The sequence below is a fragment of the Onychostruthus taczanowskii genome, unplaced genomic scaffold (genome assembly GCF_017590055.1).
Source record: "Onychostruthus taczanowskii isolate IOZ18803 unplaced genomic scaffold, ASM1759005v1 scaffold150, whole genome shotgun sequence".
NCBI classification, from domain to species: Eukaryota; Metazoa; Chordata; class Aves; order Passeriformes; family Passeridae; genus Onychostruthus; species Onychostruthus taczanowskii.
In genome coordinates, this window is record NW_024498686.1 from 668,883 (window position 1) to 682,901 (window position 14,019).

General features: G+C 37.7%; 1 protein-coding gene across 4 annotated transcripts in view; it reads left to right on the plus strand.

Moving 5' to 3' along the window:
* USP53 (ubiquitin specific peptidase 53) overlaps positions 1 to 14,019 on the plus strand; it is a 28,485-nt gene that overhangs the window by 10,637 nt on the left and 3,829 nt on the right. For all 4 annotated transcript variants that reach the window (XM_041398915.1, XM_041398914.1, XM_041398916.1 and 1 more), the window contains 12 exons: positions 587 to 721; positions 1,796 to 1,909; positions 2,006 to 2,088; positions 2,391 to 2,496; positions 2,933 to 3,079; positions 3,640 to 3,789; positions 3,998 to 4,169; positions 4,777 to 4,926; positions 5,546 to 5,689; positions 6,066 to 6,792; positions 8,724 to 8,797; positions 13,522 to 13,633. In XM_041398915.1, the coding sequence (XP_041254849.1) occupies positions 587 to 721; positions 1,796 to 1,909; positions 2,006 to 2,088; positions 2,391 to 2,496; positions 2,933 to 3,079; positions 3,640 to 3,789; positions 3,998 to 4,169; positions 4,777 to 4,926; positions 5,546 to 5,689; positions 6,066 to 6,792; positions 8,724 to 8,797; positions 13,522 to 13,633 (2,114 nt within the window). The remainder of the gene's footprint in view (positions 1 to 586; positions 722 to 1,795; positions 1,910 to 2,005; positions 2,089 to 2,390; positions 2,497 to 2,932; positions 3,080 to 3,639; positions 3,790 to 3,997; positions 4,170 to 4,776; positions 4,927 to 5,545; positions 5,690 to 6,065; positions 6,793 to 8,723; positions 8,798 to 13,521; positions 13,634 to 14,019) is intronic.

Sequence of the window (14,019 nt, forward strand, 5' to 3'; positions counted from 1 at the left end):
GCAATTTATTATCATGTCCCAGAACTGCAGATATTGACCTTTTCTCTTGTCTTGTGTGCACTGGTTCAGCACTGAGCTAATTTCATAGCAAGGATTATTGGCATTCTGTCTCATTTATGGGAGGTTTATAATTCTAAAAAAGCTATACCCTCCTAAGCAGTAAATGTTACATTATTTAGTGAATCATGAGTGGTATTACATTATGCCCTAAGAAATACACAGCATCTGTAGACATGAGATACATATGGATGAACTGCTATTCCAGGGGCCAAATTAAAAAAGCTGTGTAATTACAGAACAGGGCTTGTGTTGCCTCTGGGAGCTCAAGTCAATCACTTAGTTTTGTATTTGTATGTTGTTGTTCTACAGGTTCAGTGTTTAGTTTGGTACCATAACTTCTTGTAGAGGAATCAGCAGAATACAAATGTAGTAGCTTGAAGAGAAAACAGTAATTTTGAAAGTTACATGCGTCTATATACATTATAAATATTTCACATGTTGATGCAAAAAATGATATATTTGTGTAGAACCAGAGTGTCTAGCCAAGTGGTTACTGAAGTTAAGTAACCACTACATTTCTTCCTAGGCCATCTTTTCACAGTTCCAGCACAGCCGAGAGAAAGCCCTCCCGTCAGACAACATGAGACACGCCCTCGCGGAAAGCTTCAAGGATGAGCAGCGTTTCCAGCTGGGATTCATGGATGATGCAGCAGAATGCTTTGTAAGTGTCTTCATGAGAGTTGAGTAGAATTCTGTTAGTTCAGGGGTTTTGGTAGCTCCAGGCTCATGGGTAGGAACCAAATAACGTAATCCTGCTGAGCTTCTTTATATCTGTTAAGGGAAACAGACACATGGAGTAAGCATCAGGTAAGGGGGATGGAGTGCTCTTGCATTTGTTCAATACTTTCCTCCCTTAACTCTGTAGCTCAGACAGAGCAGGAAGTTGGTGAGGATGATGAACTGTGAGTCACTCTTAAAATATTTTGATGGAGAGAAAGGTTATCTTCTCAGGAGAAGCACCTATGGATTTGAATACGTTGTTTGTTCCTTGAAGTATTGGGTCACCAGCTATTGAAACCCAGTGTGTTACAACTAGCCAGCTCATTGCTGAATTCTGCTGCAGAAGAGATTTCCATTATCTTACCCAAGAGTGAACAAATACTTGAAGATCTTGCTGTAGTTACTTTCTGCTTTGGTGAAGCATCTTAGTGAAAAACATGAGCCACTGCTGCGGCTTTTAAACGTGACTCCACATGTCACAGAACTCTGGTAAAGAGACCTTCCTAAGAGCTCCTGTGTTAGACAATGAAAATGTTCACCTTGAAACACCTGCAGTATTAACCTTCAGACAAGGATTTGAGGGGCAGGAAATATGATTGCTGCTTCAGTTACTTTCAGCTTTGGACATCCTTTGGGAGTGTCCACAAATTAATTCCTACCTGCTAGGTGTTTCTTCACGTATGTAGGAAAATGCAGCATAGAACTCCTGAAAGTGGCTGTTTGAGATCTTGCAGTCATGAAAGAGAGCCTCTTACCACTGTTCCATCTATTCAAAATGGCTTTGGACTCCTGAACGAATCATTTGTCTGATCTACCTGAATAGATTCACTTCTTCCCATTACCTCTGGTATTTTTGGCAAAAGGAAAAAATGGCCTAGCTAATTCAGGGGACAAACTCATTGCAGCTGTAGTATTTTGGAGCCAAGGGGAACAGTTGGAGTACCAAATTGTAATGTTCTTCATGTGTTCTGACTTCATCAGTTCAGTTTACATTTATATTATTATTTCTTTTTAGGAAAATATCCTTGAGAGGATTCATTTCCACTTAGTGCCAAACAGTGAAACAGATATGTGCACTTCGAAATCCTGTATTTCTCACCAGAAGTTTGCTATGACGCTGTATGAGCAGGTCAGACCTTCACTGGATTGGTTTAACAAATACCCTGTTTTCTCTTTCCTTGGTAAATAAAAACAAAAGTTTGTCTCTTTTGGTTTTTTTTTGTAGTGTGTGTGTCGCAGTTGTGGAGCATCATCAGATCCGTTGCCTTTCACGGAATTTGTGCGTTACATTTCCACCACAGCCCTATGGTAAGAGCTTTTATTCTTGTTACTCATTTTTCTATATACACCCTTCTAATAATATGCAAAAGTATACCAGGCTTTTAAGTGTTAAAACTTAATATGTACTTTTTTGGTTGCAACATGCTTTTGAGATACTGTTCAAAAATAACATTCGTATTTCAAAAGCAAGATGTAGAGAGGGCTTGACAAAAAAATTTGTATTGCTACAGTTTTACCACTTTGTGTCTTTTTAGTTATACAATACAGTTAATTAAAATCTGTTATTCTTCAGAAGGGAGATCCATAGGTATGTAATTTATTTTTTGCAGTAATGAAGTAGAAAAAATGATAGAGAGACATGAACGTCTCAAGCCAGAAATGTTTGCGGAATTGCTGCAGGCAGCAAATACTGCTGATGACTACAGAAAGTGTCCTGTAAGTAAACAAAAATGTTACGTGACTTTGGGATACAAGGGAGAACTTTTTCAGATGTTAAATCAGGCTAGAAGTATTCCTCTAAAAGCAGGGTTATGTGTTGTGTTGCTGCTTCAGAGCAGTCAACTTAGGGCAAAGAAAGCTCTTACACTTATGTTTCATTGTTCCAGTTATAGAGATTTGTTTTAAGGTGGTGATTGGATATAGAAGTTAAGCTGTAGTCTTCATCAAAGTATTGTTATGATGAAGAATAAGTTAATTGGTGTTTGTTCCTTAAGTTGTTAGGAACAAACACCATAACTAAATTTTGGGATTAAAGATATTGCAGAGTTGTTTATTTTGAACTAATTCCTGTGTAGTGACTCACCTTTGGACTTCCAATTTTTAAGTACTTTTGTTTTCCTTCCCATCATGGTTTTTGTTTCCTTTTTTCTAGAGTAATTGTGGTCAAAAAATAAAAATTCGTCGTGTTCTTATGAATTGTCCTGAGATTGTTACCATCGGTTTGGTCTGGGATTCAGAACACTCTGACCTGACAGAAGAGGTTATGCGGAATCTGGCAACACAACTTTATCTTCCAGGGGTATCTGACCTCAAACTTACTCTTTGCTTTTTCTAGAATTTAATTTTACTTTTTATTTTATGTATATGTGATTATATAATAAATATAAATATTCATATGTATTTTTTATAAGCACAACTTAACTTGACATAAAGTTTATATATATATATATATATATCAGGTTTATGTCTACTTTTACAGTTCTTTGTAATGCGCTGCTTGATGTAGTTTCTGTGAGAGGAAAAGGTCCTGTTGGAAGGGTTTTGTCCCTAAGTACAAAGATTAATCTAGGAGACTTCCTAGTTGAAAATCTAGGAATATAATTTTCAGTTTGAAATTTGTGGAATTATTCCAGAGTATTAATACTTTACTCCTTCAAACACAAACCCCCCCCCCCCGCCCCCCCAAAAAAAAAGTTAAAATAGACATAGTAAGTGCAAAAATCAGTATTTATGCTCAGGAAAAATTGTATAATACAACAGGACATTAAGTAACGGTTGTCTTGGTGAAATGCTAGCAGTAGGTAAGGAAATTGAAGCTGTGTTTTACATATGTTTTAAAATATGTAATCATTTTTACAGCTGTTTTATAGGGTTACAGATGAAAATGCCAAAAACAGTGAGCTTTTTCTGGTGGGAATGATTTGCTACACGAGCCGACATTACTGTGCCTTTGCCTTTCACACCAAGAGCTGCAAATGGGTGCTGTTTGATGATGCTAATGTAAAAGAGGTAAGATGATGCTCTGATTTTAGCCCTTACAGTACTAGTTCTATCTTTTGGTTGCAATTATGTAAGCCACAGTGCTAAAATGTTGTAGCTTCGTGTACATTTGGAATTAGGCATTTGTTGTCTCTTGCTTAATGAATTACTCTTTCCATATTTGGGTTCAACAATGTTGATAAAGTTTGGGGGTTTTGTTTTGCTGTTTTTGTCTTAGATTGGAACAAAATGGAAAGATGTGGTGTCCAGGTGCATTCGGTGTCACTTCCAGCCATTGCTGCTATTTTATGCTAACCCAGATGGCACAGCTGTGTCTCCAGAAGATGCACCAAAGCAGATTATTCACTGGTCTCAATGCAAAGCAGCAGGAGGAAATGGGGAAGACCTGGGTAATTAGATATATGGGTTTTTTTAATAACAGTATCAGCTGTATTTCTGAAATGGGTGTTATAAAGGAGGAAAAAATGGATTGGCTGCTTTGTTCTGAAATACTTTTATCAATCATTGTCCAAAGAGTCTCAAAAGAAAAGAGATTAGTGTGTATACTCAGACCTGTTAATAAGGGGATACAAACTGAGACTAATGGTAATGGGAAAAAGAATCCAGTCTTCTGGTTCTGTAATTTGTACTGCTGTCTCAGGTTGGCTTTTTAAATTTCATGCTGAGCATAACTTACAAGGCACTTAAATAAAAGGCAAATTGAATTTGACATGCTATTCTTCACATCATGTGTAGCAATAGAACATAGATTACTTCAGGGTGCAAAGAATTGAGGACCCTGTTTCACTGCAGGCTACCACTATAAATATGGCAGTATATAAAATATTACAGAACCTTATTGCCTAGTCTATTGAAATGTAGTGTACTCTTGCTGATGTTTCTCTTCTGGCTTTTTAATCCAGAATGAAAAAGCTTTCTCTGTTTTTAAAATTTTATATAGTGGAAATTTAAATTAGGAAGACTTTTCTTTCTAAAGACAAATATGTTGTTTGATAGGATTTGAAAAGCATCCTGCTGCTAAATCAGACCACATGAAAGAGAATGGAATTGGAGATTCCACTAATCAAAGGAGTAATAAAAAACTTCAGCCAGATAATCCAGCATTCAGTAGAAGCCATATTCAAGCAAGTGGTGGTAGAGGCCCAGGTGTGTATTCCCTACTACCACCCCCATAAACCAAATCATATATGTCTTATTATGAAACATTTCAGTTGATTGCATTTCAGGCAGGTTCTAACCTTGGGACTGGAACTATTTCTGAAGGAAAGAAATTGACTCAGTTGTTATTCAAAGGTTTTCTTGATGTTTAAGTAATATCTGAATATCTGCCACGGAATGTCAGCTTTTCCAGAGGGAGCTGTAAATCCAGAATATTTATTACCCTTGTTACTCTTTAACTGAAGTGGCTCTTGAGGCCTTGTTCCATTTCTCAAACACTCTCAAGCTTTCCAGTGATGTTGCTGATGAAAAGGCACATTAATGACCTGAGGCAGAGGTGTGGCTCTGTTGGTCACTGGCTACTTGAGGTACCCTTTTCCCCAGCAATACTGTGATATCAGCGTGATTTGTAGTCCTGTGTGTTAATGGACTTGATCTTATGGTTGGAAAGAAATCTCATGCTCTTAATCTGTGTCAAATAATTCATTGGTCAGTTTAAGTAGTCCTAACACTAAAAACTAAATCTTACTGTCCATAAATATGTTTGTGTGTTTTGGTGATGAATGACTTTTGAGCAAGGATGTTTGACAAGAAGTATTTTTTGCAGCCAAGTTAGGATACAGCGAGCAAAAGGACAGGCTAAAGGATTTATCCAGAGAGTGTGCCCAGAAAGCTGCTGACATGAAAAACTTCACATCTTTACGGAAAGATGTGGACAGAGGACCAAGGAAAGAGTCTGGGAGACCAAGAGGTACATTTTAAAAATATGACCAGAGAATCAATGGACTTTTAGCATCAATGCTGCTTGTGCAGATTTTTTTCCCCTTTTAAGAGACCTTACTGTAAGATCAGACTTTCCCAGTTTTCAGTATTCTAAAATACATACTGGATTTGTAGAGATACTGTAAGAAACATAAACAATATCAGTTAAATGACTGCTTCCACCCTGGAAGTGTTCAAAGCCAGGTTGGATGGGGCTCTGAGCAACCTGGTGTGGTGGAAGGTGTCCTGCCTGTGGCAGGGCAGCTGGAACTTTGATGATCATTGATTTGTGTTTGAATGGACTTCATTCTATGAAACATTAATAAGAACTGTAATGGAATTTTTTTCCTTTTTGTTCTTGTAAGACTTGATTGGGGAGGACCGTTCCAGTGCTAAGTCAGGGTCTCCTCCGGTTGGAAATGGACTGAGGCACTGCGCGGATCAGCGGATCTACGGCAGCCAGGGAAGGGGCCCCTACAGGCACGACAACCAAGCACCTCACCAGGCAAAGCTTTCTGCACATGTGCTTGGATCAAACAGAACAGAACCTTCTCCTGCAGGGGAGAAACCAGTGACAAGGACTCGCACCGATGGCATCACTGGCTACGACACGGACACCAGCCAAGACTCCAGGGACAAAGGAAGTATGAGGAGCAGGAGTAAAGGTTGGAAGCCAATGCGAGAGACACTGAATGTGGACAGCATTTTCAGTGAGACTGAGAAAAAGCAGCACAGCCCAAAGCACAAAGCAAACCTGAGCAGTAAATCTAAGCACGAAAAGGAGCGGGGCTTTAATCACTGGCCCAAAGAGAACCAAATGCAGAAGGGTTTAATGACTATATATGAAGATGAGACAAAACAGGATACAGGAAGTCGAAGTTCACTGGATTCTGAGGGAAAAGGGAATGCTGAAAAAAGCAAGGGATTTACAGAGAGAAAAATCCATGGTGATAACTGGCAAATTCAGAGGACAGAATCTGGGTATGAAAGCAGTGACCATATCAGCAACGGCTCTGCAAATCCAGACTCCCCTGTAATTGAAGGAATCAATACAGTAGATGCCAAGAATGTGAAGGAAAGTGCTTCCTACAGGTAATGCTAGTTCTCTTAGAGCTTGTATAGGTTGTATTTATGGAAAAATAACCTGTTCTAACGTTTGTGTGTTCTTCAAAACCAAAACCACCCAGGAAAACATGCTTTGAAACTTGCTTGAAGTCAGGTATGTGGAAAGCTAAAGTGTATCTAGAAATAAGGGTGTGGGCAATTAAGTGTTCAATTTACCTTCACTCTGCTTCTCTTTGGGAGGCACTGAGCCAGTTACTGAGGCACTGAGCCAAAACTGCTAAGCCCTGCTGAGGGGCAGGGTGTGTTCATTTGTAGTAGTTGCTACACTTCTTTACTTAGAAGATTTTTTGACTGTGTGTAACTTTCTATCTGCTATGGAACAATACAGTGTCCATATTGATCACATCTGTAACATTGGTTCAGGCCCTGACAAGGAGATGGGAATGGCAGTAGGTGAATCTTGGGTGCTATTACCAGTCATAGTGCAGAAATTCAGTTTTCTAGATCACCTCAGATATGTATTGAACACTTGGTAATTGATTGACCTGTCTGAAATAAATCTTTGCTGAAAAGTGTGAAATTACTAAAACTGGTTTTGGGCTTGATGATCTGAAGAGGTCCATTCCAACTTAAGTTTGTGATGCTTGAAATAGAAAGTTATAATCCTTCCACATGCAGTTTTCAGTATTGTGTATCTCAAACTGTGTGTGGAATGCGGATCCTTCAAAAATCCATTCATTCTTCTTTCAAATCTGGTTTATATCCATAAAATAGAAGAGCACAGTTGGGAGCCCAAGCCCAACTCTGTTTGATAGATCTCATTTGCTAGATCCAAGCAAATTTTCAGACATATATTTTCATGGCAACTTATTTCACATGAAAAGAGAAAGGTCAAGGTCCTTTCATATCCTGCTATTTGCCATTCTCCCCTTTGTCCCACACTTTCCCTCCCACCAAACTGTACAAAATCCCACTATGCAAAAACCTGATAGGCTTTTACTGGTTAATAACATAATTATGTATAAAGCTACTCCAACTGATGGTTATATTTTCAGTGTTTGATGGTTGCCTCAAACAGTGATTTTGCACAGTTGAAACTGTCTCATTTTAAGCATGCCCAAGAGGCAATGGAGCACCCAAATGTGTCATTTTGTGAGAGAAAATATGATTAATTTCAAATAGTGTAGTTCATTAAGAAACTGCTTACATTGTTGTTTAAAAAACAATGTCAAAGAAAGAAAGATACTTCATCAAAATACAACTGACTTCCTGGGACTTCCAGAAGTACTTTATATGACTGGTAATTTCAACTGGCAGGCAATACCTACTAGTTCCCTGCTGATCTTTCAGACTCTGCCTCATAAACCCCCAAAAATACAAATTAATTACTTAAAAGTTCTTCTAGAAAGTGGAAACATTACTGTTTTCCATTCTTCATATTTCTTTCATTATTTTTCTTGTTTTCCTGTCCTTTCAATAACAGGGTTTTTTTTAAAGTGACCTTTTGCCCCCATGTATCTTCTCCCCTGCCTTGCTCTTGTAGAAGATAGAAATTGGCAGAGTGTTTGTCAGCTCCCTTTCTGGATTAGTAATGCATGTTTTCTGCTTATCTAAATCAGCAAGATTTAGTAAATCCTCTGATTATATTTTTTTCTCTCCTTTTGGGTTTGTAGCTGTGATCTTCCAGTTCTATTCCAGTTTGAGGGGAAAAAAAGGAAATGAAAAACCCTATGAATGAGATACCAAGTGGCAATCACAACTTAGAATAATACTTGTTATCAAAACAAAGAATTAATAAATAACAAATTATCAAATTAGGAAAATGGACAAGATGGAATGTTGGTTAACAGGTTACACTTACTGAAGATATTTATACCTACAAAGAAATTGGATTAGATGACCAGTGCTGTCTGTTCAACAGTTTCAATGCTATATTCACATAGATGCTTCTTTTACAGTGAACAGAACTTGCCAACCAAAAAAGCTGACAGTGTGGTACATTCAATACCCCAGCAGAACAGAAGCTTCCATGGTAAGAACCCATAGAAAAATTAAGTTTTCAAAAGCTATTGTAGATATACAACATTTCCTCTTCCCCCAGCTCCAAAACCAAAAAATCCCCTACAGAGATGACATGGTAATTTGGTTCACTCCCTGTGGTTTCCCCAGAAGCTTTTCTAGGAGATTTCTTGGTGGATACTAAGCAAGACTTTTTTTTTTTTTTTTTTTTTTTTTTTTACATGTCTGGGTGGACTGTGGCACCATTTGTTTTCCTCCTAGATATGAAGCAGTATCAGGAAGAAACACTTGTAATAAGGAAGTCTACTTCCTTTTACATACTAATATGTCTGCTGGGGTTTTATAAAGTTGATAAATGCCTTGGCATATAAATATTATAGGTCAGCCTGAGGCCAGCCAAAATAATTATCTGCTGTTGTTGAAACAATGGGAGGGTGCTTGTACAAAGAGGGGCAATAAATATTAGGCTACTTCCTCAGGAAACATTTGATTTTTATAGATATCATACTTCTTTTCAAATAATGTATAGTATAGTTTTTCCTAGGACTTAAAGTGGGGGTGGGGGTGTTGCCATGCCACTTCTACCTTTTCTGTCCTTTTTCTAATTTATTTTTTAGTGCAGAAAGAGAACTAATTTTGTATTTGTTTATTTTGACAACCCAAAACAAAGAAACAAACAAACAAAAAAAAACCACAACCAAAAATGAGTACCATGGAATGCAAAGATGTGATTTGCATGAGATTTATTCTGCTTTAGTCCTGTACTACACCATTCTTATCAAACACAGTTGGATAGGAAAAAGGGAAAAAAACCCAGTGAAAAATACTTAATATACTCTTTAGGCATTAAAAATTAGTGGGTTAAAGCAATTAATTGTTCTCTGGAGAGAGTACTTAAGAATACTTAAAGCTTTCAACATGCATCCTAAATTTTTTTTAAAAAGTATAGTGATTCCATGTGATCCTCCCAAGACATCCTAAAGAAATTGATGATAGGATCCCACCTATTCAATTATTCTAATTCAGTAACTAATTGTTAAATAGGTTGTTATAAAAAAATGCATGCATTGAGCTCCATTTTGGAAAATAATACTTCTAATGGAAGTGATCAATGGACCAAAAAGAGATCTGAAGAATTTGATAATTTTACATTCATGTGAGGTTAATAATTTATTTGGACTCAGTTTTGGGGTTGTCAAAAACTGTGTCAGGACACCTTTAGTAGGGACGACAGCAGTCACTTACAGGTATCAGCTGTATTACTTTGTGTTCCACCTCTGAATACGATGAACGAAACATGGATTGGTAGGTAAATACCAGACAGGTAAATACCAGAAAATAGGACTTTAAAAAACAAGTGCTCAGTACTTTCTGAGAGAGGAATGAAATGTAAGAAATCTTTGTTAGGCTCTCATGGCAACTCAAAAAAAAAATATGAGTGGTTTTCTTGTGTGGAAAACTTCTTATGGAAATAATATTGGACTTCTAATTATGCCCACTGTTTGTATAACTGTGCTTTATCAGCTCCTTGTTTTTTACTGGAGCTGAATGAGGCTACTGTTCAGCACTTGAGGCATTCTGTCCCTGACTTAACAAAAATAAACTTATTGTCAGAACATTATAAAGATGGAAACACTGGATCACACGGTGATTGGGAGAGCAAGTGGCTGCTCCTTACACGGGCAGTAAGCAGTGGATAACTGTAGTACTGAAGCAAAGGTCCCACAAAGCCAGTCCCTAAATTGTGTGGTCACATTTTGGCAGGAAAATGTAAATATTGAGTAAGCAGAGGTAGTATCCATGATTTATATTAATCACTTTGTGTTTATGAAGTTTGAACTTGGTGAGCTGAGGAGGCAAAATTTTTTTTGAGTACAAAGAACTTGAGACATGAGCAGTGTGAGGGCAAAATTTCCAAGCTCATGTTCTGTAAGTTAAAAAAAGATTACTAATTTTGATGGTTTTCCCACTGTGTTTTAATGGTTTTCCCGTTGTTCAGTTCAATAGCATGAGACAACTCAAACTGAAATCTAGAATCATTTTGAAGATGTGGTTAGTGTGTGAAGAAGAATCCAAATTGCCTTTGCTTATGTGTCACTTCAGAAAACCTCACAAACCAACCACAACTGAAAAAGACAGCTCATATGCTTAGGAAAACTGTACATTTATAGCAGTAATTTAAAACATGCAACTGCTCTTAAGGAAATCCAGTTCTTACCCTTATGGTGCAGTCAATGTACATTAATGTCAAGTTTAAAGAAATGAGTAGATAATTAAAGCTTTGTAGCTACTTAGTTTACTTACCATGAAAGACAAACAAATATAGGCTTGACTGGAGTGTCTTTAAATGATAAAATAGATACCTATGAAAGGTTTTGCAACTGAATGTTGCTCTAAAAGTAACGTTTCTAAAATAGAAGGATTTTTTAAACTTTTTAAAAAAGAAGATTGTTTGCTGTATTTCAAAAATAATACCCTATTTTGGATAAGTTTTAACATACTTACTTCCTTGACTGAGAGGCTGTTATTCCTCATTTCCAAAATTTCCAATGAGTTTGCCTGTTATTTCAACTGAATACAGAAAATGTCTGGGCTAAGACAGATGAATTTGCCCACAGATATTTGTTACAATAAGTATTCTACTTTGTCGCTGGGTTTTTTATTGACAACTTAGGAAATCTTAAAAAAATTCCAGGAAATATGCAGTTAAAACCTATAATGAGGAAGTAGAATTGAATGTGGAGTTGAGTTTTTATTGGAGTTTTTTGTAGGGGTTTTGTATTTGGGATTTTTATTTATTTTCATTTGGGATTTGTTCCCCACAGAACCTGGACTTGTAGATTTTTGCACGTTCTGTGTAAATGGAGATCTGTTAGACAAGACCTTGCCGGTCCTACCTGTGGGATTAGTCCTACCTGTAGAATGGATGTTAATCTCTGGAAAAATCTGGATTCACTGCCTAGATGTGAAAATAGATGTCTGTAAATCTTAAAAGCAGACCGGTTTATCTGTCAGAACACAATTACCTTTCATTTATTGCTCACTCTTAATGACTCATTGATAAGGATGCCGGGCTCCAGCTGAGCAGGGCTTGTGTGTCCCATATTTAGGTTTGCAGAGAACGTAGAGCCAAAATTCCCAATCGAGCCGGCGTCTGGTTTTAACCGTGCATGGCTGTCCTGTCAGCAGGAGGAAAAAGAACACATCTATTTTTAAGTTCGCTGGAATTCCGCGGGCACAAAGCACCTGGCGCGGCTGGATGTGCCCGAGGGAGACGCTCGCTGGCCTCCGCTGCCACCTCCCGGCCGCCTGCGGAGCCTGCGGGCTCCTCCGGGAGTTGGAGGGAAAATTATCCCAAGCTGCAGCAGAATGAAATGTTTGTGTGAAATATTACCTCAGTGTTGCTTATCTCACTGATAGGCAGCTCCGTGGCACACAGGCGGTTTTGAAAGGTTAATTACTTGTCCCTTGCATGGGCTCATTCAGTAAGAATGTTTTCCCATAAATGTTATTTCTAAGGCTGTGGTATTGTTTATTGTGACCCTTTTTATTAATTTTTTTTTTTTTTCATCTCAAGCCATATGGAGGCTTTGTCTTTTGAGCTGTGTGCTGCTTTAGCCTCTACTACCTATGTTCTTGGTCAAAGATTTCATGTCTTTAGTCTCACGTCACCTAAACATAGGGCAGATATTGACCTTCAAAACGAGCATCACCAAACAGCAACACCCAAAGTCTTCACTTTAGTTCTGCTCTGCTGTTGGGGTTTTGGCTCACATGTTCATGAGTCTAAAGTTCCAAGACTTTAAATACTTAAGGAAATAACAAGTGAAATAGGTGTAGCAGTTAGGAGTGTAGTCTGTACGCGGACAAAATAAGCCATTGTATTAATAATAATAATAATGATAAAAATAAGTCATTCCTTTGAGTGGCTTCAGAGCAGGTTACTGATATTAATGGGCTAATCATGGCATTAGGAAGACTTGGAGTGTCTATCTCTAAACAGACTGCTGCTTGTCACTTGCCAAGTGAGTGTTTTATGTTGTGGTGTTGACATGAATACTTCAATGCTTCCTTTATTTCCTGCTCACTAGGAGCTGCCTTGTTCAGAACTTGTGTATTTTCAGGGAATGATTCTTTGCCTGGGAATAAAAGGAGCTTCTGGAGTGGGAGTGCAGTAGTGCTGGCCCAGGCACTCAGTGCTGTGTGTTTGGGGCACGTGAGTGACAGTGCTCTTAGTGTGCCCAGTGTCTCTGTGAGCCTTACAGCCTTCTCCAGGGTTTCAGTTGTTAAAACTCACAAACAACAGAACAACCTAAACCACCCCCAATCTGCTGTATTCATTCTATTTAATTCTTTTAACACAAAATGAATTTTTAGAAGTCATTGTTGTTATTTTGTCATTTAAATGACTTTGGATGTTTGAATGAACACCCTTTTAAGAAAAGCTTTCTTTGAAAATGTGCTTTTAGCCAGATGAAATATTAAGGTGATCTTGAAAATATGTCTACAGGACTTCAAAATTGTGATAATTACCTATTTTCTGGTAACAAGAAAATGCAGAAAATTTCCTCCAGATTCTAAGATCTGACCTTCCATGCAGATTATCTTCAAAATGTTTTTTTTGATTAATCTCAAATCTTGCATCTCCTGTTGTATTTTGTTTGTTTCTGTAATCTCTGAGGAATTAGAAGGAATTGGATTGTATATCTGTTAATTTTGAAATATTTTCTTTTCTAGCCCCAGATCTGAGGAAAGACCAGGTCAATTCTGAAGTTAACTACAGACCTCATCCTCATGTTGGTTTCCCAACAGACTTACATTTGCAGGTGCCCAGTCCTCCAGTAAAGAGGTAACCAGCACTGGCATATTCCTCTGTAATAGTTTAAGAAATACTGATTTCTGTTATGTTACAATGATCACTATTAAACATTGACAAGTTAAGGCACTCAGTATTTTTGACAGGCCGTTCCTTTTTAATTTTGCATAACTGATGGGTCTAAATTCTCTCTGTCTTTAATTTTGATGCTGACAATGTCACCAAATAGCTTAGATGGTTTGAAACCATCTTACCAGAAACAGAGGGCTTTAACATTTTTCTGTTTGGAATTATATGCAACATGCAGTGATTAACCAATTTGTGGTTAGTGCAGTCACCCCATAAAGCTTTGAAACGTTTGTCTGGAAGGGGGGGAAGAGTTAATTTGTGTTTAGAAGCTACTGCTGTATCTTGTTGTT